The sequence below is a fragment of the Physeter macrocephalus genome, chromosome 7, assembly GCF_002837175.3.
Source record: "Physeter macrocephalus isolate SW-GA chromosome 7, ASM283717v5, whole genome shotgun sequence".
NCBI lineage: Eukaryota > Metazoa > Chordata > Mammalia > Artiodactyla > Physeteridae > Physeter > Physeter macrocephalus.
This window is the reverse complement of record NC_041220.1, coordinates 59,303,397-59,330,488: the sequence shown is the minus strand read 5'-3', so window position 1 is coordinate 59,330,488 and position 27,092 is coordinate 59,303,397. Positions and strand designations below refer to the sequence as shown.

General features: G+C 39.4%; 1 protein-coding gene across 4 annotated transcripts in view; it reads left to right on the top strand.

Annotated features, from left to right (window-relative positions):
- KLHL2 (kelch like family member 2) overlaps positions 1-27,092 on the top strand; it is a 132,629-nt gene that overhangs the window by 29,714 nt on the left and 75,823 nt on the right. For 3 of the 4 annotated variants that reach the window (XM_024116869.3, XM_055086009.1, XM_028491872.2), the window contains one exon: positions 19,445-19,566. The exons of the other annotated variant lie outside the window; for it this stretch is intronic. In XM_024116869.3, coding sequence (XP_023972637.1) covers positions 19,445-19,566 — 122 coding nt within the window. The remainder of the gene's footprint in view (positions 1-19,444; positions 19,567-27,092) is intronic. 4 annotated transcript variants of the gene reach the window in all.

The window sequence follows — 27,092 nt, the reverse complement described above, 5'->3', positions numbered from 1 at the left end:
TTCAGTCTTGGGAGATTGTATGTTCCTAGGAATATATCTATTGTAAATTGTTCATTTTGTTGACGTATAATTGTTCGAAGTAATCTCTAATGATCCTATGTATTTCCGTGGTTTAATTTGTAATTTCTCTTTCATTTCTGGATTATTTATTGGGCCTTCTCTTTTTCTTATGAGTCTGGCTAAAGGTTTATTAATTTTGTGTATCTTTTCAGAACCAGCTCTTTCATCGATCTTTTCTGTGTTTTTAGTCTTTATTTCATTTATTTCTGCACTGATATTTATTATTTCTTTCCTTCTACTAACTTTAGGTTTTGTTTATTCTTCTTTTTCTGGTTCCTTCAGGTGTAAGTTTAGATTGTTTTGAGATTTTTCTTGTTTCCTGAGGTACGCTTATATGGCTGTAAACTTTCCTCTTAGAACAGCTTTTGCTGTGTTCTGTAGATTTTGGATTGTTGTATTGTTGTGTTTGGACTGTGTTTCTTTTTCATTTGCCTCCAGATTTTTTTTAAAATTTCCTTTTGATTTCTTCAGTGACCCATTGGTTGTTCAGTAGCATATTGTTTAGGCTCCATGCGTTTGTGTTTTTTCATTTATTTTCTTGTAGTTGATTTCTCTGCTCATACCGTTGATATGATTTCAGTTATCTTAAATTTATTCAGATTTAGTTTGTGGCATGTGATCTGTCCTGGAGAATGTTCCATGTGCACTTGAAAAGTATGTGTATTCTCCTGCTTTAGGTTGAAATGTTCTATATATATCAATATTTATGAAATCGGTCTAGTCTAATGTGTCATTTAAGGCCATGTTTCCATATTGATTTTTTTTTCTGGATGATCTGTCCATAGATGTAAATGAGGTGTTAAAGTCCCCTACTATTATTGTATTACTGTCAGTTTCTCCCTTGATGTTTACCTGTATTTGCTTAATGTATTTAGGTGCTCCTATGTTGGGTGCATATACATTTACAGTTGTTGTATCTGCTTCTTGGATTGATCCCTTGATCATTAAATGGTAATGTCCTTCTTTGTCTCTTGATAACATCTTTGTTTTAAAGTCTGTCTTGTCTATAGAGACACAGATGTAGAGAAAAACATATGGACACCAAGGGGGGAAAGCGGGGGCGGGGGTTGGTGGTGGTGTGATGAACTGGGAGATTGGGATTGGCATATATACTCTAATATGTATAAAACAGATAACTAATAAGAACCTGCTGTATAAAAAAGTAAACTGAAATAAGATTAAAAAAAAATAAAGTCTGTCTTGTCTGATGTACATTTGCTACCCCGGCTTTCTTTTCATTTGCATTTATGTGGAGTATTTTTCCCATCCCTTCATTTTTAGTCTGTGTGTGTCTTTAGATTGGAAGTGAGTCTCCTATAGGTAGCATATAGATGGGTCTTGTTTTTTAATCCATTCAGCCACTCTGTCTTTTGATCAGAGCAGTTTGTTCATTTACATTTAAAGTAATTATTGATAAGTATGTACTTATTGCCATTTTGTTAATTGTTGTCTGGTCGTTTTTATGGTTCTCTTTTGTTCCTTTTTTCTTTTGCTCTCCTCTCTTGTGACTTGATGACTCTCTTTAGTGTTATGTTTGGATTCCTTTCTTTTGTGTGTGTGTGTGTGTGTGTGTGTGTGTGTACATCTATTAAAGGTTTTGGTTTATTATTACCATAAGTTTCATATATAACAACCTATGTGTATATATATATGTGATTATTTTAAGTTGAGGATCTCTTCAGTTCTAATGCATTGTAACAACCCTGTATTTTTACTTCCACCTCCCCATATTTAATGTTTTTGATGTCATATTTTACATCTTTTTGTTTTGTGTACCCCTTAATTATTTATTGTGGATATAGATGATTTTCCTACTTTTGACTTAACCTTCCTTCTATCTTTATAAGTTGTTGATCTACGACTTTTACTATATGTTTGCCTTTACCAGTGAGAATTTTCCTTTCCTAATTTTCATGTTTCTAGTTGTGGTCTTTTCTTTTTCACTTAGAGAGATTCCTTGAACGTTTCTTGTAAAGCTGGTTTAGTGGTGCTGAACTTTTTTAGCTTTTGCTCGTCTGCAAAGCTCTTTCTCTGTCCTTCAAATCTGAATGAGAGTCTTGCAGATAGAGCATTTGTGGTGTACATTTTATCCTTTCATCACTTGAAATATATCATGGCCGTCCTCCTGGCCTGTTAAGTTTCTGCTGAAAAGTCAGTTGACAGTCTGTGGGCATTCTCTTGCTGCTTTTAAGATTTTCTCTTTATCCTTAATTTTTTCCATTTTAATTATAACATGTTGTGGTGTGGACCTCTTTCAGTTCTTCTTGTTTGGGACTCTGTACTTCCTCTACCTGGATGTCTGTTTCCTTCCCTAGGTTAAGGAAGTTTTCACCTGCTATTTCTTCAAGTAAGTTCTCTGCCCTTTTCTCTCTTCTTCTGGTACCCCTATAATGTGAATGTTGGTACGCTTGATGTTGTCCCAGAGGTCTCTTAAACTACCCTCATTTTTTCAAATTCTTTTATTTTCTGTTCATCTTGGGTGATTTCCACTAGTCTGTCTTCCAGATTGCTATTCCACTCCTCTGTATCATCTAATATACTGTTCATTACTTGTAGTTGTTTTTTTTTTTTCTGGTTATTTTATCTTCGGGTCTGTTTGGGGCATCTTTGTATTTTCTAACTACCTATCAGTTAAAATTCTCACTGTGTTCATCCAAGTCTTCTCCCAAGTTTGTGGAGCATCTTAATGATCATTACCTAGAATTCTTTATCAAGTAGATTGCTTTTCTCCATTTCATTTAGTTCTTTTTCTGAGGTTTTCTCTTGTTCCTTCTTTGTTTAGAACATATTTTGCTCTCTCATCATTTTGCCCAATTTTCTGTATTTATTTCTGTGTATCAGGTAGGTTGGTTAAGTTTCTGGATCTTGGAGAAGTGGCCTTATGCAGTTGACATCCTGTGGGGCCCAGCAGCTCACTCCCCTGCTGTTCAGAGCTGTATGCTCTAGGGGTACCCCCTGTGTGACCCCTTCTGTTGTGGTGGGAAGAGTACTGTGGGTGGTCTGGTAGGCAGGGCTGGCCCCTGGCCTGGTTGGCTGCAAGGCTGTGCCTTGCACAGTGGCAATGGTCAGGTTGGAGGGTGGGGTAGGCTTCCCATGTGGCTGTCTACATGGTCTGGTTGGGGCACACAGCTGCTGCCGGCCCACTAGTGGGCAGGTAAGCCCCTGGCACTAATAGTCTATAGGGTGGACCCCAAAATGGCACTTGCTAGCACCAGTGTTCTTGTGGTAGAACGAGCTCCCCAAAATGGCTGCCACCAGCATCAGTGACCCCAGGGTGAGCTCTTGCCTCTCTGGGAGGCTCTCTGAGATCAGAAAATAGGTCTGACCCAGGCTCCTTTCAAACTACTGCCTCTGTCCTGGGTCTCAGAGTGTATGAGATTTTGCACACACCCTTAACAGATGAGTCTCTGTTCCTACAGCCCTCTTGCTCTCATGTAGCCAAGCCCTTCCGGCCTTCAAAGCCGGATGTTCTGGGGGCTTGTCTTCTCGGTTTAGGATTCCTGGACTGGGGAGCCCGATGTGGGGCTCAGAACCCTTGCTCTTTGGGGAGAATCTCTGTAATTGTGATTATCCTCTTGTTTGTGGGTTGCTGACCTGGGTGAGTGGGTCTTGACTAGGTCGTGGCATTGCCCTTCTATCCTTCTCATTGTGGTTCCTTCTCTGTGTCTTTAGTTGTGGAAAATCTCTGCTAGTCTTCAGGTCATTCTCATTTATAGTTGCTCTGTGGGTAGTTGTGATTAGGTGTGCCTGTAGGAGCTGGTGAGCTCCAGGTCTTCCTACTCTGCCACCTGGCCACACCCTCCCTTAACCTCATTCTTAAAAAAACAAAATTTAAACATACAGTACTGTACAAGGATATGAAGTTATTATCTGTTCCAACAATGAGCTTATAATCTTAGATTATTGGTAGGACAAATAAATACTTGTTAATACATATACAGTTATAGAAAAAGAAGCACAAATACAAATCTATTCATACTTTAGAAACGTAAATATATCCTGGGCCTAACATTTTGCTGGATACTTCAAGGAATACAAAACAATATTAGCATACTTCCTGCCCCAGTAGTTTATTATATCACTGGGGAAATGAGATGTGCACACTTTAAATACATAATAGTTTATGGAAGGTCTGTGTGTGCAAAGGAGTAATACAGATGGTGAGGACTGTGATGGGCAGCATTGAGAGAAGGGGATCTGACATTTCTTGAAACATAATGAATGTAAAGGTTTACACAGATGAAGAAAAGTGCAGAAAGCAATGTGGAGAGAATGGGCTTAGTGTTTTGGGAGTAGAGAGGAGTCTGGAGGCACCTCACTCTTCAGCCTATTACATTCTTGCTGTTCTGAACTGAATTAAATAATCAAGAATTTAGGAAAGATAGTAGAGGTGCCGTGAGCCAAGTTGGGCAAGTGATTTGGGGAGGGTGCCTTCAGCTGAGGCTGATTCGAAAAGTTGAAATGGGATTAGTCAAATTTTTATGTCGTGGATTCACTTCAGTCTTTTGGTTTACATCTTATTTGTTACTCCTGGAGTCTTTTCTAAACAGAATCTCTAGTTTGCAAAAGGAGTGTTTGATCTGCATTGGCCTAATTTAGGAATTCACTAGTAAAGTGCTGTCCCTGTAAGTGGCCTTCCTTCAGGTGACACTGTTATTGCCACTTCCTTGTCAGAGTTACTGGATCTTTGGGATCTTTAATCACTTCATCAGTCTGGGCTTCAGTGTCCACTTCTGGGAAATGGGGATGATAATATTTACTTCCTAGGATTCTTATAAAGATTAAGTGAGGTGAGATCATGTATGTTAGCCCTTTATTTGGCACATAGAAAATGTTCAATTAATGTTGGCAGTAATTATCATGATTATCTTTATTATTTTTTACCCTCAATTCCTAAATGTCTTTATATTGTAAGACTATAAGATTGAAAACGTCTTACACTAGACTTTTTTTTTTTTTTTTTAGAGACTGAATCTATTTATTTATTTATATTGGAATATAGTTGATTTACAATGTTGTGTTAGTTTCAGGTATACAGCAAAGTGATTTAGTTATACATATATATATTTTTTTACATTCTCTTATAGGTTATTACAAGACATTGAGTATAGTTCCCTGTGCTATACAGTAGGTCCTTGTTGGTTATCTATTTTGTATATAGTAGTGTGTATAGAGACTGACTCTTGATTCAACCTGTACAGGGCAAGGTATGGGGAACAAGAAAAACCACCTAGTTGTTTATATATAGATAAATCAGGTTATTGTGACCATCCATAAAGAGAAGTGTTGAGAGTCTGTATGTTTGAGAAGAGCCAGGGGAGGGAAGAAGAACATAATAGAAAGAGTTCAGCTTGGAGTTAGATAGAACTGGGTCTGAATCTTCCCGCAGCATTTAGCTGTGTGACTTTTGACAAGTTACTTAACCTCTCTGAGCCTTTTCCCTTAAAGCTCTTAGCATATTGCTTTTGCTCAAAAAGTGGTAATTGTAATATGTTAAGGAATTGTAATATATTAAGGATGGTGATGGTAACTCCCCTATATAGTTACTTAGGACAACAGAAAATGGATTTGAATTGTTGCAACACTGATTTAGGTTATACGTAAGAAAGAACTTCCTACTTGTTAGCATGCCCATGGTAGAGAGAGAGCAGGGTCTGGGCTGCCAGGGGGAGCCAGCCAGGGCTACTTGGGAAAGTCCGTCAGAGTAGGAGCTGAGGGTAGGACCATGGGGGTGGCCAGAAAGGAGCCCCTTGTCTAGAGGAAGATCTGAGTTTTATATAGGTGATGGGCCAGGATCTATGTGGGCTTGAGGACCAACCCACCCCAACCTCACTTCTGCAACTTCATCTCCTGCCTCTCTCCCCATCACAGGCTACTCTCTACACTTCAGCTGCTCCTTTCTGATTCCCGACTCGCCAAGCTTGTTTCTTTCTCCCGTCCTGTACTCTTGCTGCTCCTTCTCCCTGGCACACTGTGTCCCCTGAACCTCACATGACTGGCTTCATCTCATCATTCAAGTTTCAGCTGAGATGTTACCTCTTCCTCAGAGAGATTCCCCATTGAAAATTGAACCCCCCTCCTCCTCACTCTCTATCACATCACACTAATTTACAGTCAGTTCTCATTATTTGCAGATTCGGTATTTGCGAATCCGTCTGCTCACTAGAATTTACTTGTAACCCCCAAATCCATACTCGAAACACTTTCTTGGTCATTCTTGGACACGTGTAGAGTGACAAAAAATTTCTGTCATCTGACATGCACATTCCCCGCTGAGCTGGGGAAAAGCTGTCTTCTCCCTTCTTGTTTCTGCTCTCACATTGTAAGCAAGTGTCCTTTTCAAGAGGAGATCAGGGCACAAACTATCTGAAAGTGTTCCATGTCTGTGTCTTCTTGTTGATTACTGCTCATCTGCATGCATCCGCAGTGGAGGTGCTCTGAGAGCTGCGGCTCGGCTTCCACGGTCAGTGCTGTCTCCCCTGTGCTGGACAGGCGCTTAATGAGTATGTGTCCCATTAATGAAGAAATGAATGAAAAGATCGGGCTGTCCGCACTCAGGAGGGAAGGTCAGGAGCTGGGAGAGTCCACTGATGGATGACCATGGAAGAGATGAAGGCAGAGAACATCCAGGCATGCCAGTGTGGGACTCAACCAGAAACAGCCTTTTCTGTGTTGCTTATGTGGCCAGGGATGGACCCTTGTGGGGCCAGACTCCTCAGTCTGGAAAGCAAACACAGCTTGTGGTCCAGAGTTAGGTGGGGCAATAGTCATACCAAAAGTATCCATTGAGTGGGCTGCTTTTATGAGTCACATACCTTGCTCGGTGATGCGCTTACATATTTAATCCACATATTTAATCCATGCAACTACTCCATAGGGATGGATTATCCCCTCAAACAAGTGAAATAACTGGCCCAGGATCCCAGAGCTACCAAGTGGCACAGCCAAAATTCAAACCTAGGCCATTCTTTTTTTTTTTTTTCTTTTTACAGCTTTGTTGGAGTATAATTGCTTTACAATGGTGTGTTAGTTTCTGTTGTATAACAAAGTAAATCAGCTATACGTATACATATATCCCCATATCCCCTCCCACCCTCCCTATCCCATCCCTCTAGGGGGACACAAAGCACCGAGCTGATCTCCCTGTGCTGTTGCGTCTGACCCCAAACCAGGACCCCAGCTTCAGTTTTCACATTTTTGCCATCTGTGCTTACCATCTGTACTATTATTTACTTCATATTTTTTCTTTAAATGGACACCCTTTCGTCACCAAGTTTATTTTAAAAGGAAACTTTATTTACTATAGTAAATAGAAAACAAGCCTCCCGTACCATGAAAAAAAAGATAATTTAAAAACTACATACAAATGAAACAAAATATTATTACATTTTGGCCAGATACTGTTACCTGCTTGAGGTCCACTTTCTCTTTGTTCAAGGTGGAGGTTAGCAGGCCTTGGAGATGCGTTAAAAACAGGGTAGAATTCACCAGGGACTGTCTTCTAGAACTAATCAAAGGGTAATTGAATGGAGAATAATTGTCTCACTGTGTGACTTAATGTTATTTAATAGCATGCCTCTATATCATACACAGTCTTCTCATATTCCTCCTAAATCAATTCATGTACCATGCCAGGCTTCTGGAAATAGCAACTGACCTTTGTGGCCTGAGACCCTGATGAGCTTTCACTCCTGAACAGTGTGAGTAGGCAAAGTTTATGTTATGGAAAGTTGTAGAGGGAATTTAAGGAGGTAGAAATGCAACTCCTTGAGCTGACATCTGATTCAGCCCCAGAGGACAGTCCAAGGGATCAGTAGCCCCAGACAATGAGTACTCTGCTGTGTTTGCTTTCTAGGGATGCATCCAAGTCATGATGTATGGCTTTGAGAATGTTGATAAGGGTCATCAGAGGACATCAAAATTCATACTAAGGGCACAGCAGGGGACTGGTAATTGTGGAGTGGCACAGAGTCAGTCCGTAATAGGTGGAGAGTCAGTTTGGAAGATCTACACAATATCTCTGTTTCCCACTCTGAGTCTTCCTCTGCAGACCTGGAAAGCAAGTCCGTTATTTGATGTGCAAAGAGGAAGTGAAGTCACACCCAAATGAACAAAAGCAGAGAGGAGGGGGCGTCATGTGAAGCTGGAAAGGCTACAGGATTCCTCGTGGAGTCTTTTTTTTTTTTTAATTTATTTATTTATTTTTGGCTGCATTGGGTCTTTGTTGCTGTGCCTGGGCTTCCTCTAGTTGCAGCGAGCGGGGGCTACTCTTCGTTGTGGTGTGCGGTTTCTCATTGCGGTGGCTTCTCCTGTTGCAGAGCACGGGCTCTAGGCACATGGGCTTCAGTAGTTGTGGCATGTGGGCTCGTAGTTGTGGCTCGCGGGCTGTAGAGCACAGGCTCAGTAGTTGTGGCACATGGGCTTAGTTGCTCCGTGGCATGTGGTATCTTCCTGGACCAGGGATCGAACCCGTGTCCCCTGCATTGGCAGGTGGATTCTTAACCATTGTGCCACCAGGGAAGTACCCCCTGGTGGAGTCTTAAGTTACAGAACCTGATGTGAGATGTGTTATCAGAGGATAAGATGCCTTTGTGGTAATTCATATGAGACAGCCTGGGGTTTAAGTCAAGGGTGATCTTGTGACATCTCAGTACTGGGAGATAGCTTGATTGGTTGAGGGGAGAGGTTGCTAGAAAGGCTTTGCGGAGAGAAGAAGGGGTGTGTTTGTCTTCTACTCCTCTCTCTCGTACTCCTCACCCTTAGTCATTTTATAATGACCACACTGTCAGTTAAAATGTGAGATAAGGAGATCTGAGGCATCTCTATCGGTGTTCCATTATAATTTAATTATTCAGCACATAATATCATTCAGAGGTTATCAGACTCAAAGACTGACTCATAATTATGAAAATCTTAAGAACCTGATATAGAAAGAAAAATGTCAGTTCATTTCTGTACCTAGAAAAATGTCACTGCTGAGGTGATTGGAATCCTGTGCTGGTTTGATCAGCAGATCTCTGCTCTACAGAAAAGTGTACATGGGAGTCAAAGTATTTACCTTTTTTGTGTTTGGCTTATTTCACTTAGCAGAATGTCCTCTAGGTTCATCCATGTTGTAGCGAGTCCGTGCTTTCAATTCTTTTGCGTATATACCCAGAAGTGGAAATGCTGAATCATATAGTACTTCTAAGTTAACATTTTGGAGGAATCACCATACCGTTTTCCACAGTGGCTGCACCCTGTTATATTCCCACCAATAGCGCATAAGTGTTCCAATTTCTTCACATCCTCATCAACACTTGTTTTCTGTTTTGTTTTGTTTTTTTAATAGTAGCCATCCTAGTGGGTGTGAAATGGTATCTCATTGCAGTTTTGATTTGCATTTCTGTAATGATTAGTGATGTTGAACTTTTTTAAAGTGTTTGTTACCATTTGCAGATCTTTGAAAAAAAAAAGTCTCTTCTTTATGCGTCAGGGTATCTAGTTCTGTAGCATCTTTTTTTCACAACTACATAGTACTCCATTGTATAGATGCTCTATACAGTTGATTAAACCAATTTCTCAGTTTTAAACAACATGATGATGAACATTCTTGTAACCAAATCTTTGATGGCTTCCTTAATTGTATAAAATAAATTCCTGGATGTGAACTTCTGGGTCAAAGAATATATATATTTTCAGACCCTTTCAACCCACATTCCCTAATGCCTCGTGGAGCAGTTGCACTGCCTACACTGCTGCCCACAGTGTAAATTATAATTATGTCCTGTTTCTTTGGTGTTTCAATTGCCTTTGTCAGATTAGCCCAGCTGGTGGGTGCTAATCCTTGAGGCTCTTACTAAACACTATTAATGTCATCAAGCTAATAACAGCAGCAGGGACTTCCCTGGTGACACAGTGGATAAGAATCCACCTGCCAATGCAGGGGACACGGGTTGAATTCCTGGTCCGGGAAGATCCCACATGCTGCGGAGCAACTAAGCCCGTGCGCCACAACTACTGAGCCCGTGTGCCACCACTACTGAAGCCTGTGCACCTAGAGCCTGTGCTCCGCAACAAGAGAAGCCACCGCGGGCTTCCCTGGTGGCGCAGTGGTTGAGAGTCCGCCTGACGATGCGGGGGACACGGGTTTGTGCCCCGGTCCGGGACGATCCCACATGCCGCGGAGCGGCTGGGCCCGTGAGCCGTGGCCGCTGAGCCTGCGCGTCCGGAGCCTGTGCTCCGCAACGGGAGAGGCCACAACAGTGAGAGGCCCGCTTACTGCAAAACCTATTACATTCTTGCTGTTCTGAACTGAATTAAATAATCAAGAATTTAGGAAAGATAGTAGAGGTGCCGTGAGCCAAGTTGGGCAAGTGATTTGGGGAGGGTGCCTTCAGCTGAGGCTGATTCGAAAAGTTGAAATGGGATTAGTCAAATTTTTATGTCGTGGATTCACTTCAGTCTTTTGGTTTACATCTTATTTGTTACTCCTGGAGTCTTTTCTAAACAGAATCTCTAGTTTGCAAAAGGAGTGTTTGATCTGCATTGGCCTAATTTAGGAATTCACTAGTAAAGTGCTGTCCCTGTAAGTGGCCTTCCTTCAGGTGACACTGTTATTGCCACTTCCTTGTCAGAGTTACTGGATCTTTGGGATCTTTAATCACTTCATCAGTCTGGGCTTCAGTGTCCACTTCTGGGAAATGGGGATGATAATATTTACTTCCTAGGATTCTTATAAAGATTAAGTGAGATCATGTATGTTAGCCCTTTATTTGGCACATAGAAAATGTTCAATTAATGTTGGCAGTAATTATCATGATTATCTTTATTATTTTTTACCCTCAATTCCTAAATGTCTTTATATTGTAAGACTATAAGATTGAAAACGTCTTACACTAGACTTTTTTTTTTTTTTTTTAGAGACTGAATCTATTTATTTATTTATATTGGAATATAGTTGATTTACAATGTTGTGTTAGTTTCAGGTATACAGCAAAGTGATTTAGTTATACATATATATATATTTTTTTACATTCTCTTATAGGTTATTACAAGATATTGAGTATAGTTCCCTGTGCTATACAGTAGGTCCTTGTTGGTTATCTATTTTGTATATAGTAGTGTGTATAGAGACTGACTCTTGATTCAACCTGTACAGGGCAAGGTATGGGGAACAAGAAAACCACCTAGTTGTTTATATATAGATAAATCAGGTTATTGTGACCATCCATAAAGAGAAGTGTTGAGAGTCTGTATGTTTGAGAAGAGCCAGGGGAGGGAAGAAGAACATAATAGAAAGAGTTCAGCTTGGAGTTAGATAGAACTGGGTCTGAATCTTCCCGCAGCATTTAGCTGTGTGACTTTTGACAAGTTACTTAACCTCTCTGAGCCTTTTCCCTTAAAGCTCTTAGCATATTGCTTTTGCTCAAAAAGTGGTAATTGTAATATGTTAAGGAATTGTAATATATTAAGGATGGTGATGGTAACTCCCCTATATAGTTACTTAGGACAACAGAAAATGGATTTGAATTGTTGCAACACTGATTTAGGTTATACGTAAGAAAGAACTTCCTACTTGTTAGCATGCCCATGGTAGAGAGAGAGCAGGGTCTGGGCTGCCAGGGGGAGCCAGCCAGGGCTACTTGGGAAAGTCCGTCAGAGTAGGAGCTGAGGGTAGGACCATGGGGGTGGCCAGAAAGGAGCCCCTTGTCTAGAGGAAGATCTGAGTTTTATATAGGTGATGGGCCAGGATCTATGTGGGCTTGAGGACCAACCCACCCCAACCTCACTTCTGCAACTTCATCTCCTGCCTCTCTCCCCATCACAGGCTACTCTCTACACTTCAGCTGCTCCTTTCTGATTCCCGACTCGCCAAGCTTGTTTCTTTCTCCCGTCCTGTACTCTTGCTGCTCCTTCTCCCTGGCACACTGTGTCCCCTGAACCTCACATGACTGGCTTCATCTCATCATTCAAGTTTCAGCTGAGATGTTACCTCTTCCTCAGAGAGATTCCCCATTGAAAATTGAACCCCCCTCCTCCTCATCTCTAGGAGATGGGTCAAAAAGGATCTTGCTGTGATTTATGTCATAGTACACTAGACTTTTTTTGATAAATGTTTTATTTTCCAGTTACAAAATGTAGTGATTAACTTAAAATTACAAGATCAGGGTTAGTTTCCTATTATGTCTCTATTTTTCTTCTCTGTTTACTGAAGAATCTGAACTATATTTCAGCTTCCCTCTTTTCTTTCTTTTTTCTTTTCTCTCTCTTTTTTTTTTTGCCTAATGGTTCTCACCTCTTCATGTTTCAGCTAACATGCAATTTCTGAATAAGTGAGTTTTGCTTAATGATGGGAATGAGGCCCTGAAGATGTCTTGATTCTATAAGTATTCCTAAGTATGTATCTCAGTTAACTGGTGGGTAGGTCCTTGCAGTTCAACCTGTTTCTGCCTGAGAATACTTGGTCAAATCTTAGATTGCTAGGTGCTAAAGTAGATACAAAATAGGGATTCTGTGTTAATTTCTGACACATATAAAATGTGAATTGAGTACCTCAATTGTGATTTTTTTTACAGCTTTATTGAGGCATATTTTATATTGTAGTATTCAGTGATTTTTAGTAAATTTACTGAGTAGTACTTCCGTCACCATAAATCAACTTTAGAACATTTTTGTTCCCACATATTTTTGAGGTTCATCCATGTCATAGTATGTATCATCAGTCTGTTCCTTTTTATTGCTAAGTAGATTCCATTGTATGAAAATGGCACATTTTGACTGTTCATTTACCAGCTGATGGACATTTACGTTGTTTCCAATTTGTGGCTATTAAGAATAATGCTGGGGACTTCCTTGGTGGTGCAGTGGTTAAGAATCCACCTGCCAATAAAGGGACATGTGTTTGATCCCTGGTCCGGGAAGATCCCACATGCCGCGGAGCAGCTAAGCCTGTGAGCCACAACTACTGAGCCTGTGCTCTAGTGCCTGCAAGCCACAACTGCTGAGCCTGCGCACCACAGCTACTGAAGCCTGTGTGCCTGGAGCCCGTGCTCTGCAACAAGAGAAGCCACTGTAGTGAGAAGCCCGCGCACTGCAACGAAGAGTAGCCCCTGCTTGCCACAACTAGAGAAAGCTCATGTGCAGCAATGAAGACCCAATGCAGCCAAAAGTAAAATTAAAATAAAAATAAAGAATAATGCTGCTTTGAACATTCATGTGCAGTTCTTTGTGTGGACAGATGTCTCATTGTGGTAGATACCTATGTGTGGAATTCCTGGGTCATATGGTAAATTTATATTTAACTTCTAAAAAATTGCTATGCTATTTCCCCAAGTGGCTGCATCATTTTATATTCCTATGTTATGTATGACTGTTCCCCTTTCTCTACATCCTTGCCAACACTTGTTGCTATCTTTTTTTTTTTTTCAATTGTAGTCATTCTAATGGGTGTGAAATGGCATCTCTTATAGTTTTAATTTGCACTTCCCTAATGACTAATGATGTTGAGCATCTTTTCATTTGCTTAGTAGGCTAGACTTTTATGGTTCTTCAGCAATGGATGCTATTTACCTTTCTGGCAATCTTTGTTCATTTTCTTCTTTTGAATCCACTAAATAGTCAGCAGTTTGGCAGAGATTAGATTTTTTACCTAAAGAAGACATGAAAATCTGGTCTAGGGGGTTTAGTGTACATATATTCATTTAAGATTTGCTAGACTGTGAGCCCATTGTTTATCTGTTTTCCTGGTCTGAAGTCCTATTATATTTATATTATCTGTCATAAAAAATATGGCAAGGCCCACAAGTAGACCTTGGCATGCTTCCACCCCATCACACACTGTGATGTTTGTGTACTCTGGCTCAATGATCAGCAGTAAGCAGAAGTGTCTGCAGTGGCACAGGGCTACCTTGTACTCCTCTTGTTCCCTGTGACTCACCTATTAGGAAATGGGGACTCTACAGATATTCTTTTTGGCCCTTGTTTTTCATCTCCCCTAAACTGTAGGTGAATTTTTCATTCAAATTATATCACCTAAAAAAGAATTCTGTTACTCATTGTAGTTCCAAGTATTTGGGTAGAAGAAGGGAGGTGAGAAGTAATTCTGTGATGTAGTCACAGGTTTTTCTTTTGTGAAATACAGGCCAATTTAGATCAAGGCCAGGTTGTTTAACTGTTACTTGAGAAAGAATAAATCAAATTGCGTTCTTGTGTTTTTATTTATTTATTTTATCATCCTTTTTTGTTTGGTTTGGTTTGTTTTTTTTTTTGGCCATGCCACGTGGCATTCGGGATCTTAGTTACCCTACCAGGGATCGAGCCCATGCCCCCTGCAAAGGAAGCATGGTCCCTTAACCATGGACCTCCAGGGAAGTCCTGAGTTCTTGTGTTTTTAAATTACTTGTTTGTGTACAAATGTGGCATTTAAAATGCCATTTTTCTTAACAAATATATTTGAGGCTTCTGTGGTGCCACAGGCTAAAATATCTGAAATCTAGTGGGAAATACTGTATTTTTATTTTCACTCTTCTTTTTTGTGGGTGCTTTTTGATAATTTCTTTTGTCACATTGAACATGATTTAGTAAGGTAAATTAGAATAGGAAAAGATAGATTATCATTTGAATGATTAAGATGTGAGATATTTTAAAAGTTGTGTGCATGTTGTATTTGTCTAAGATTTGTGCTTTCCTTCATGAAGGAGTACTCATTGAGCATCTTCTGTGTGCTAGGTGTTATCCTAGGCTTTGGGGAGAGGAGGAATGGTTAGAGAGGAAACATAAAGAAAAGGTAATTTCTTATATCACTGACTGCTGTGAAGAACATTAAATAGGGCATTGCACATAAAGTGCATATAACTTTAGTCTGCATATAACAGAAAACTCCCCTTAAGCTGGTTTAAGTAGCAAGGAAATATATCCTCTCATAACTGGAAAATAGGCTGGGCACCAGGTATGATCAGATCATCAGGGATCCTCTTCCTTCTGTCTCGCCACCTGGCTGTCGTCACTAAGAATTTTATCCTATGGTTGCTTCCCCCATGAATGCAAGATGCCTACGACAGTGGACTCAACATCTTGAGGAAGGAGAGGGGTTGTCTCTTTCCTATTTTTCTTTTAGGAACTGGGAGACCTGTTCCAGAAGTTACTCAAACTAGAGCCAAACTGGCGGGGTAATGTAGTTACCATGTTTGCCTTAGATTAGTTGTAGAATTGGGGAATTATGTACCATGCCACCATAGCCAGTGCCTGGCAGGGGCATTTGGGTCATCTTGCCAGAATGAGGATACCACTGTGTCAGTAGCTTCTTTGTAATCTGAGACTAATAATGAGCAAAAGGGCAACAATGATTGGAGTAGGTGACAAGTATAACTTGTTTATTTATTAAATGTGGCTGTAGGCTTGTCATTCAATTCTTAGGGTTTCAACATAGTATAAAGTGTACTGTATTATATTTTTATTATTTTTTCAATTTATGTGCTGAGCAATAACTGAAATTAGAGTCACATGTGTTTTTAATTGATCCTAGGGTTTGCCCTCTTAAACCTATTCACTTTTTAGAACTTCAGAATGGGTAAATACAGTCACCAGTTTGTTCTGGGCTTCAGGAGTCCTGATTAAGGTCCTTGAGATGGAAATGTTTCTATCCATACATGTGTCCGTAAGCTTTTATGATTTGGAGGACTTCATTTCTTTTCTCAAAAACAGTAGAGATGGTGCAGTGTTCATTAGTGAAAGTGCTTAGCTCGGTCTGTATAGTGGATGTTCAATAAATGTTTGTTGACTAAAATCCTTCAGAGCTAGAATACCCATGTTCAAGACTAACTTAAGTGTTAGTAATTGTGTTAAGTAAAGGTGCTACATTTAAAATTGGCACTTGTTTTGCTTTTCGCTTTTCTAGTCATTCATTCAAACAGCCATTATTTATTGGGTATCTACCATATGTCAGGCACTGTGGGATACAGAGGTAAGAACAACGTCATCCCTGCAGGAAGCTCAAGAATCCAGGTGGGGAGAACCAGATATTATGACAGAGTGGATTTGCAGGAGGTTACCTAGGGTGAGAACCTAACCCAGCCTTGGGTCACCAGCAGGCAAGGCTGCTTGGAGAGGTTCCAGCTGAATCTCGAAGAATATGTGGGGGTTAGCCTGGGGAATGAGGGCATGGGGAGACAGAGATGAGGAAGCTCGACAGAGTCATCGAGGTAGGAAATTGCTGGGTGTGTATGGGAAACTACACAAATTTCCTTCCTTATATAAATTAAGACTAGAAGTGGGAGAGAGAGAGAGGAGGCTGGATAGCGAGGCAGGGGTGGGACATGGACAGGCCTGCATGCCTGGACTGGGAGCAGCTGAAGGCTTTTGAGTGCCATGGTCAGATGTGTGGAGTCCATCCTGGAGGTGAGGAAGAAGGAAGAGGTGGCACAGCGGCAGGAGGGATGGAGAGGAGGTGAGGGTGGTGATATCTGTGTGGATATCATAGTATAGCTTCAGTTCTATAATACATGATCAAACACAGGAGAAGAACACTAAGACAGGAAGTTAAAAAAATGTTATGAGATTAAACTCTTTACAGTATCATTGGGTATCTTTTTAAAATTCATTATCAGGAATTCCTTGGCAGTCCAGTGGTTATGACTTGGCGTTTTCTCTGCTGTGGGCCTGGGGTTCAGTCCCTAGTCGGAGAACCAAGATCCCACAAGCCACATGGCACGGCCAAAAAAAAAGAAAGAAAGAAAGAAAAACAAAACTCATTATCAAAAATAAATCTCCTCTATAAACATAGCAAAGGACAGAAGTAAGAAAATATTTAACAACTAGAATTAGCTCTAAGTAGCTTTTACAACTCTCTTTGGTACGTGTTTTGGTTCTTCTTAGTTACTGGATTTTTAAGCTATTAACACAGTCTGTGGCAAGCTATTTGTTTTTGTAAATTAATATGAAAAATAAAGATTAAAGCATTTCTAAAGCAGTATGTGATAGAGATAGAATTTGTTGGAAGTAGATACAGTTTTCTTGGGAGAGAAATAATTAATATTAAAAATGACACTTAAGGAATGTATGAATCAGCACAGTGCATCTTATAGCAATACCTTAAAAACTATAATATTAAAAACTGCTTGGCAGAGAACTGATAATTTTTCAGTCATACATGTAAATTAAAGTCAAACTTGTTTTTGTCTAAATCATGCCTAAGTCCTGAGGAGTGAATTCCTTAAGAACTAGGTACATGGCTTTATGCTTGTGTGGCCCCGGGCCCTGTGGGGCTTTGCACATCGCAGGAGCCCTAGAGATGAATTAGAGTGGCCTTTTGCTAAAGTCCAAGTGGGAATTACCAAAGTGTCCTCACTTTACCACAAAAGAGCTTTCAGATGACACAAATCCCATCTAGCTACAAGATCCAGAGAGACTAGGACAGAGGAAGGTGCCGTATATGTAGATGAAGAATTATGTTTCCATATTCCTCGACCCTGCTTTTTTTACCCTTTTCTTTAAGGGGGCAAAAAACATGCTTTCCCCTTTTTCATGAAAGGAAAAAAAAACAAAAAACATGCTGAGGCAGCAGATTCATAGCCCAATCCCTTGTCTTCCTGCTATATAGGCATATAACAGGAGCATATCATCAACTTTCTCTCTTCCCTTGTAATACCAGTGGATGTTTTCCCCCCTGGGAAGTAGCATAATAGTTTTTCAGATATTTTAGCTCTTAGGAGAACAGCTTTTTTTTAAGCTTTTGTCAGAGAGAATCTCCAGGGAAGCAGGTAGTTAAATATACATCACTATTATTATTTCTCTCTTCCCAGTGTTTATGTTTGCAAAGGAATTTTGTATAATTATGGACACCTGTAGCCTTTTCTGATAATTTATGGTCACTGACAGTATACTGTACCTGAAAAAGAAATGAAATTTCAAGAAATCTTGAGGCCATTGTGTTGTTTTTCTAACAGGTGAGGGATGGTGGCATTGTTTTTCATACTTCCTTTATCTTTGAAACCTGATGAATGTAGAACTAAACCTTTTTGCTAAGGTGTCCCCTAACACTCAAAATTATTTTTAGGCTGTCTTGTTTTTAACTGAGTTTTCTTTCTCCATTCAATTGCTTATGTTTTCCTATTCTTGGGCCATTTTATGTCCACACATATGTGCCCAAACCTGCTTCTAACTCTCCATGAGTCCCCTGGGTTTAGGGGCCATCCCTTCTCTTTTCTGTTTCCCAGTTTCTTTATACAAGAGAGGATCTTATTTATGATCCCTGGATGCTTAACTAGTTCAGTGGATAGTAAGAGGAAGGTCTTTTACCACTTATTTAGCAGGCAGTGATGTAGATGGGCATCTGGCTTTAGTCATAAATGCTGGTATGGAAATGACTTCAGGATGAAGTTGCTGCAGATGACAAATAGGAACAGAACTTGGGCTAGAAGGCCCATTGCCATTTGCCTTGACCATTGACTCACCTCTTTAAGACCCCTCTTTTGTCTTGCGTTTCCTGGGCATCTTCTGTAATTTGTGGTCTGATTGTTTCCTATCTGAGAGGCGTGTCTTCCCAGAGGGCAGGGGCAGGCACTGGCGTGAGTACCGGGAACTTGGAAGTTAGCCTCACGGGGTAACGCTGTGTTCTAGTCTTGAATAGAAATTCAAAAGGAAAAGAAACTGCTCTAAAGCATTGTCAACTAAAAAAATGCACACCCTAGAAGCTGCGAATTGTGTTTTATTCAGCGAACTTTTGGAGGACTTCAGCCCAGGAGGCAGCCTCTCAGATCTCTCTGAGGGACTGCTCCAAAGAGGTCAGGGAGGAGCCAGAATATGTAGGAGTTTTTGCAAAAGAACCAGGCAGTCGGAACATCAAAAGATTATTGTTAATTAAAGAAAACCAGACAAGTTAATAAATTTAGCACTTTTCTATGTATGGGAAGATAACAAGCGTCTAGGCTCATTGAAATCATTCCTTTGATACACACTTTAACTATCTAGGGCCAGTATCCTATTTTTTTCCCTCATTCTGAATCCCCTCATGGTGCACAGTCTGGGGTGGCCTGCAATGGCTGATGGCTGCAACATCCTTTGTTTACCGCTATGGCAGGTGACATTCTTTGTCCACACATTGGACCAAAAAAAGGCATGGATGGCATTGGGTCCTGAACCTATAATTCTACAGGTATTAAGAGTTCATGCAGTTGGACACGTGGCATATTCATCGCCATGATGTGATTTCCAGGTACAAGTGGGTAACAGAAGTACCTTGTATGGTTTCCTCAGGTAAGCTTTTAGGGGAGGTAGGGGAATGTTGTAGGCCTGCTGAAGTGTCTGACCATATTGCCTCCTGAATACAGTGAGTGGCCGTCTGACGGGGTTTTGGTCTTCCTGCTGGGTGTCTGCTGCAGCGTCAGCCTTGCTCCTTGTGTTTCAGGTGAGATGAGTGAGAGCCGAGCAAAGAGAGTTCGAATCAAGGAGGTGGACGGCTGGACCCTGAGGATGCTGATTGACTATGTTTACACGGCAGAGATTCAGGTGACAGAAGAGAATGTACAGGTAAGGGTGACGCCTCATATCACTTGGTTCTTCACACGTCAGTGTTCTAATGCAAAAGGGCATACCTATACATAGACACTTTGTACCAAAGTAAGAGAATTTGTTGTTAAACTGTATTTCTAAGAGACATTATAATGATTATAGCTTTTTAATAATGTTCCTGATTTCAGTAACTTTTATATTCTCAGAGTTCTAAGATACAAATCCTTTAGTTCTCTGAATGATGCTTGTTCTTTTATGAAGACATGGTCATGTTCATTTATAACTACAGTGCTACCCATATTTTCCTCTATTCCCTGGAAGGTTAAGTCTGTAAAGGGTGTTTTTGGCGGCCAACAGCCTTTACTTCTTTGACTATTTCAGCATTCTCTATTAGTGATTCTAGATTTTAGCTAAAATTTGGCATTGCAACCTCTCTTACTTTCTATAAAGAACAAATGTTTTATATATATGATGTAAATGTTTAACTAATACAGGTGGATGTGGAGTAGAAAGTGAAAGTCCCTCTTTAAAACTGTACTTCTCTTCGCACTCACCAGTCCCACACTCTGTGATTTACTCTTTCCCCAGAGGGTAGCCTCTGTTATCTGTTTGGTGTTAATCTTTAAGAACATTTTCTATGCAGTTACACACACACACACACACACACAATTTTCTTAACATAAGTATACTTTTACTATACCTGTTGTTCTGTAACTCTACTTTTTTCACTGAACAAAGTGTCTTGGAGTTCTTTACATGTCAATACATATGAGTCCAGCTCATTCTTGTGTGGTGTCCTGTATGTTAATCAGCATATATGATTTTTCACCTTTACAAAAATGTTGCAGTGAATGAACATTTTTATATTTGCATCCAAAAATTTCATGGGATAGGTTCCTCAACATGTAATAGCTAGATCAAAAGGTACATTCATGTTTTAATTTCTGATAGGTATGCCAAATTGCCATCTAAAAGTTTGTATTTATTTATACTCCTTCCAATAGGTAGACTGTATTTTGAGGACAGCAAAAAGAACTAGGGCTAACTTCTTAAGAAATAATCTCTAAATTCTACTTGTGCAAATAGGAAATCTTTTGTCCCTTGTAATTAGTTGAAATATGCTGCAAAATATATGAATTTGGAGACTGAAATCTTTTCACTTTAACTTGTTAGAGCATGCTGTTATTAAATCTTAAATACTGGCAGTGGTAAGGCCTCCTGGTGATCCTTCCTAGATGGCCTCAGTTAACCTCTGCTTGGAAGTCCCATTCATGAGGTAAAGCATTTGAAAAGCCTTGGTTGATCCTGAAGTCATGTACAAAGGTGTGAATCAGATGCTACATGAACCTTTTTTTAACATGGAGGAAAATGTTTGGTACGTGTCATCTCATTCTGGTCTTTTCTGTACAGGTGTGCTATTTGCTGGATTCTGGGGCATTGGTTTCAACAAGACCCTTATCTTGGGTTTCTTTTGCTCCTTCTTTTTATTCGTTTGAGTGCCTGAGTCTCACTGTACCCTATATCTGACCTTCAGTAAATGAATTACTGATTGGTTTCTTTGATTCACATAATGTGTCACATGGGGGAAAACTGCAAAAGGTGGTTTAGGCCTACAAGACTGGAGTGTGTGAATTCAGCTCTGAATGCTGTTTGTAGTAGCTCTTGCGGTAGAGACATTGGCCTGTGAGGAACTGGGAGAACGCTTCTCATGTTTCTTTTAATAACTGTCATGTTCCAGTCCTGAAGTGTTAGTCATCACACCACTCAGAAAACCTCTTGCCCTGCTAATTTGCCTTTGTGTATATTGCTAGCTCTTACAGGAATACATTGAAAGAGTTGTATTTGGCAGACTCATTAAATGCTTAACATTCACATTGTTTTTGTTGTTTTTTGGAAGAGGGATGTTTCTTCACTGTAGGGGTATCTTGGTACATAAAGCCTTATTTTATACTCCATTGGAAAATACTTGTTTTGCAAAAGTCAGTTTGGAAATAAAATTGATTAAAATAAGCTACCTTTTCCATAACAAGTATTTAAAAAAATTCTTTCTATTATTATTAGTTTTAAAATTTATTTATTTTATTTATTTATTTTTGGCTGCATTGGGTCTTCGTTTGGCACGTGGGCTTTCTCTAGTTGTGGCAAGCGGGGGCTACTCTTCGTTGTGGTGTGCGAGCTTCTCATTATGGTGGCTTGTCTTGTTGTGGAGCATGGGCTTTTAGGCACATGAGATTCAGTAGTTGTGGCACGTGGGCTCAGTAGTTGTGGCTAGCGGGTTCTAGAGCGCAGGCTCAGTAGTTGTGGCGCATGGGCTTAGTTGCTCCGCGACATGTGGGATCTTCCCGGACCAGGGCTTGAACCCGTGTTCCCTGCGTTGGCAGGTGGATTCTTAACCACTGTGCCACCAGGGAAGCCCCATAACAAGTATTTTTTATTAAAATACAGAATAAGTGCTTACCTATCAAGACACACTAAACTGCTCTTTCCTCTGTTTTATATATTTTTGTCTGTCTGTACTTTGTTAAATCTTTCTTCTAAGTGCTGTTCACCTTAAGGAAAGGAGCAGTTCTGGGGAGGTATCTGCTATTCTTATTAATGTGAAGCTAAAGTTTTAAATGGCCCCAACTAGAAGCTCTGCTCTGAGTATATCTGCTCTGAGAGTGTTGACAGTGGGGATGGAACTTTCTGTAATTCAAAGGTTTATTGTTGTCGGTATATTTTCTCATTAGACCTAGAATCAAATCTCTTGTCAGGTAACCTCCCTTTTGTATATTTCTGTTTTAGTAATAAAGTATAGTCTTAGGATAGCAGGTATCTTAGTCTTCTACTTTGGGGCTGCATGTTTTTATGTTGAAGCATAGTGCCATAGAATGCTGAGGTCCAGCTGTCTTAGAGTCAGTTGGTGACAGAACAGTACCATAACCCTGGTTTCCCTGATTCCTAGTTAAGGGTCCCTTCTGCAATACTATGCAGTCTCCTTATTACACAGATTTAAAATATATATAATAACTGTATGAAGTGAATGTTGTTAACTTTGAGTCAAAATGAAGGAATGAAGTAGTTTGAAAGATTAACTCTAAAGAAGGGACAATTGTCGTTTTATTATATAAGTAATAGCGTTTTAATTCTGGCTGTTTAGGATTTCCTGATTATTTTTTTCTTTTGTTATTGCTGTTGTTTTTTTGTTTAGGTTTTCAAACTTTGATTTTGAGTTTGGACGGTTGCTTTTAATTATGGTAACATTGGGAATAATTTGAGCCAAATGAATTTGTTTGTTTTTTTTAAAGAGAAATAAAAGGAGAATACATATTTTACCATGACCGCACTTTTAATTGAATTTTTTTGCTGTTGTTGCTGTTGAATAGTTTAAATTACTTGTGTTTAAAGTATCCAATCAAATTTTATAAACTTTATATATATGGGACCAGAGAAAATAAAGCCAAAGCCTACTATAAAAGGAGGTAAACATTTTTGGGATCATGGACTCCTTTGAGAAGCTAATGAAAAACTGAACTGTTTCCCAAGTAAAGGGCACTAAAGTATGTATGCATGAAGTTTCACATACATGTTCAGAGACTGCATGTACTTTGTCTCCTCCCACCTTCCCCATTAAGAATACTTGACTTTGTGTGTGTGTTTGTGTGTGTGTATATGAAGGGTTTTCACATGGGTTTATCTTCAGCTGTGTGCTAGGCATTTTACATACGTCTTAGTTGATATTCACCAGCATATTAGATAGGTATTACTCTATTTTGCAAATGAGGAAGCTCAGGAAGGTTAAGTAATTAGTTCAGCATCACACAGCAACTATTAAGTTGTCATTAACTACTAGTGTTATTGAAAAAGAGAGTTTGTATATTCAAAAATAAAAGTACATTTATAACTGAAAAAAATTTTTTCAATATCCCCCAAATTATTGAAGGTTTATTCTTCATTTGATGTGTTGATGAACATTTTGGAGAATCCTAAAGGATCTTGAATTTTTTAAAACATTTACTTTATTGCTAAATTTGTGATTTTGTTACATATGTTTTTACTTCTCAGCTTTTGGGCATTTGTTTTGGCTTGCTAAAAGTAGATAAGAGTTTTTCACCTGATGTAAGTGTGAAAAACTAAGATAAGGCTATTAATAGACAGTGCCAATGTAAGTAAATGATCTTATTCCCAAATTAATATTATAAGTGTTCATCTGTAGGTTCTGTCTACATTAGAACTCTTATCATCTCAGAATTGAAGAAGCATCTGATAATTTTGAATGGATGGGTTTTAAACAGTTCATGAACTGTTTAAACTTTTTTGTTGCATAAACTGGAATTATTTGAGATAGAAAATCTCATCTCTTTAAAAAAAGAGCAGAATTTATTTATTTATTTATTTTTTAATATCTTTGTTGGAGTATAATTGCTTTACAATGTAGAGTTAGTTTCTGCTGTACAACAAAGTGAATCAGCTATATGTATACATATATCCCCATATTCCCTCCCTCTTGAGCCTACCTCCCATTTTCCCTGTCCCACCCCTCTAGGTCATCACAAAGCACTGAGCTGATCTCCCTGTGCTATGCAGCAGCTTCCCGCTAGCTATCTGTTTTACATTTGGTAGTGTATATATGTCAGTGCTACTCTCTCACTTCATCCCAGCTTCCCCTACCCACCCTGTGTCCTCAAGTCCATTCTCTACATCTGCCTCTTTATTCCTACCCTGCCACTAGGTTCATCAGTACCGTTTTTTAGATTCCATATACTTGCGTTAGCATATGGCATTTGTTTTTCTCTTTCTGACTTACTTCACTCTGTATGACAGACTCTGGCTCCATCCACCTCATTACAGATAACTCACTTTCATTCAAAAAAGGAACAGAATTTAAACAGGAGCTTTTCAAGAGATAGTTAAAATTAATTATTGGTAATAAACACACTAGAGTGTTTAACACAACCTCAGTACAGTAGAAAATCGAAGGTCGTGTGTCCATTTCCTTGGTGGTGTAGAGCAGGGTGTTTGTTGTTTGAGATGGGACCAGAAGTGACAGCAGTGTGTCATTGTGGAGCCTTCTACCCCTGAGGGCTCCTGAAAGGAGGGCATCGTAGGAGGGGCTTCCATGGTAGGAGTCCTGTTGATATGGTTGACCACTTAATCAAAAAAAGGCTGAAAGGGAGAAACCGTTAAAAAAGAGTACTTGTATACCCTAAATATTTTATTTTAACCCCAAACATGTAACTGTACAATTGTATGCTAGTCTTTCGTTGTAAAACTAAGTATGGCCCGCTGCTTGGAGAGCCACACGCTTGTTCTTGCACATACCACACCACACTGATACATCAGCTCTAACTACCCAGCACTTTTAAAGTGCGGCAAGAGCTCAGACACTTGAAAAGAAATCTCAGTGCAAAGTCATCTTTGGACTATACACTTTCTCCGACATTCCTCACACATCTAATTTGATTGAGAAATTTTTTTGTGGTAACACAGTGATCAAATCATTCTAAAGCAATCAAGTTAGTTTTCTTAGAAAAGCTCTCTTTTTACATGCACATGTCATTGGATTACATATATTTATTCAAGTTATATAATTTCAGTAACAAGTGCAAGTGTTCCAAACAAATTGGGAGCAAACCTAACATGCATGAGTTGGTAAGTTGCATCTCAGCTGGAGAGGAGCGCTAGAAGTGTGCAAGCCTGTTAGAGTGTACAGAGGGCGTGGGAGAGTTGGTTAGTCAGGCCAGTAGGTTAAACGGGGAGGTTGGTAAAGGGTGCTTTTGCTGTATTTCTGCATTGTGTAAATATTGAAATGAGATTCCTGTTGATGTATATTTATTTTAAAAATGGACATTGTTTTTCCACTGCCAGTATTGATCCTGATAAATTCCAATTTTCAATAGTAGTTCATTAAAAATTTATGGAGCATCCATTTTGTGCCAGACAATGTTTCACCTGTTGGCGATGCAATATCAAGCAAGACAGACAAGGCCTCTGTCCTGAGAACCTTTACAGCCTATTACTTTACATGTAATTGGGTGTTTCTAGTGACTGTATATATGTGTACATTAGCCAGTGTGCATCATTCTTAGGATCTAGGCATCTAAGTGATATGATTAGTAATCAGAGGATTGTGTGGTTAGTGTGGAGTCACAGAGAAGGGAGTTTGCTTCAAATGGATAAGAGAGGGCTCTAATGAACTATCAAACACACATTTCTAGTGACTAGAATATTGATTGAGTGCCATCAAATCCAGTGTCTCTACACGCTGTGTGGTATCCAGAAAAACTCTGACAAATAACTGCTCTTCAGATAACCCATTTCTGAACATTTGATGTTCAGTAGTTTTCTTTTCTACCCTCAGTCACTTGAGCATGTGACAAACTGTACCAGCCACAGTGCTTACTGAGACCAGAATTCCAACCAGAGGGTAGAGGGCTGTAGTATTTTTGAACTCTCCATCTGTCTCCATATGGAAATTGAATAACATGGACCATTTTGCACCTTGTGTTAAAAATAATTTTTTCTGACAGAGACTATAACTGTACACTTGATTATGGTTTAAGCTTGGTTACAGTCATGTTCTAGATCTGCCCTTTAGTTATCCTGATTGAATGACCATTCTCCATTCTCAGCCACACATTTAGAAGTTGCCCAAGTACCAAAGGAATTCAGTAGAAGGAAGGCTCATCTTCAAGGTGAACAAAACATCTACGGAACAGTTTTACAAATTTTTACAGTGGCATCTTAGCATAAAATTATTTAAGTGAGTATATAATACTGCATATTTAAATTATTGTTGAACAACTCAGAACATAATAAGGAGCCCTTAGATTGGCTGTCTGCTAGAAACTTCTTGGGCCAGTGGACTCTGGCTAGTTGTTCTATTAGAATTCAAAGCTCAGATCTTGAACTTACTATTGACTTCACTAATGGCCTTGAGTAAGACATTAACCTTTCTGTCTGTTTTACAGCTATTAAATTTACACCTTGTAGAAATGTTGTAAAATATACTAGTTAAAGCTTCTAAAAATATTAAAGTGCTCTATGAATGTTAGCCAGAAAATGGAACAGCAATAAAAAGACTTGAGGCCTTGAGGAAGAAGAACTCATTTGAGATTGTTTGGGATCGCTGGATAAAAAGTGCTCATGTAATCTTTCCCTTACTGTTTATATTCTTAGTCTTTATAACCAGGATGTATTATTTGTGACCAAAAAAAAAAAATTCTTAATTTGGTATTGATTTCTCTCCACCCAACAAGTCTTGTGTATTTGGATTAGTGTGGAGACAGCACTCTGGAGTGATGGCAGTACTGTTTTATATCTTCGATTTATAACAGCCTTTTCCATTAGTTTGACTGTGGTGGCTGCAGATATTTCTCATAGCAGAGTCTACAGAAAGCTTACTGTTTTTCTACTTGAGTTCTGTTTCTCTTATGAGGTAGAGCGTAAGTCCTTTGTGTCTAAAAGGGTTTTGGCAGAGGATGTGCTTGGAAAACACTGGTTAAAACTTAAAAAAAAAATAAAAATGCCTTGAATCAAACCTTTAGGATTAGTGGTTGTTTATG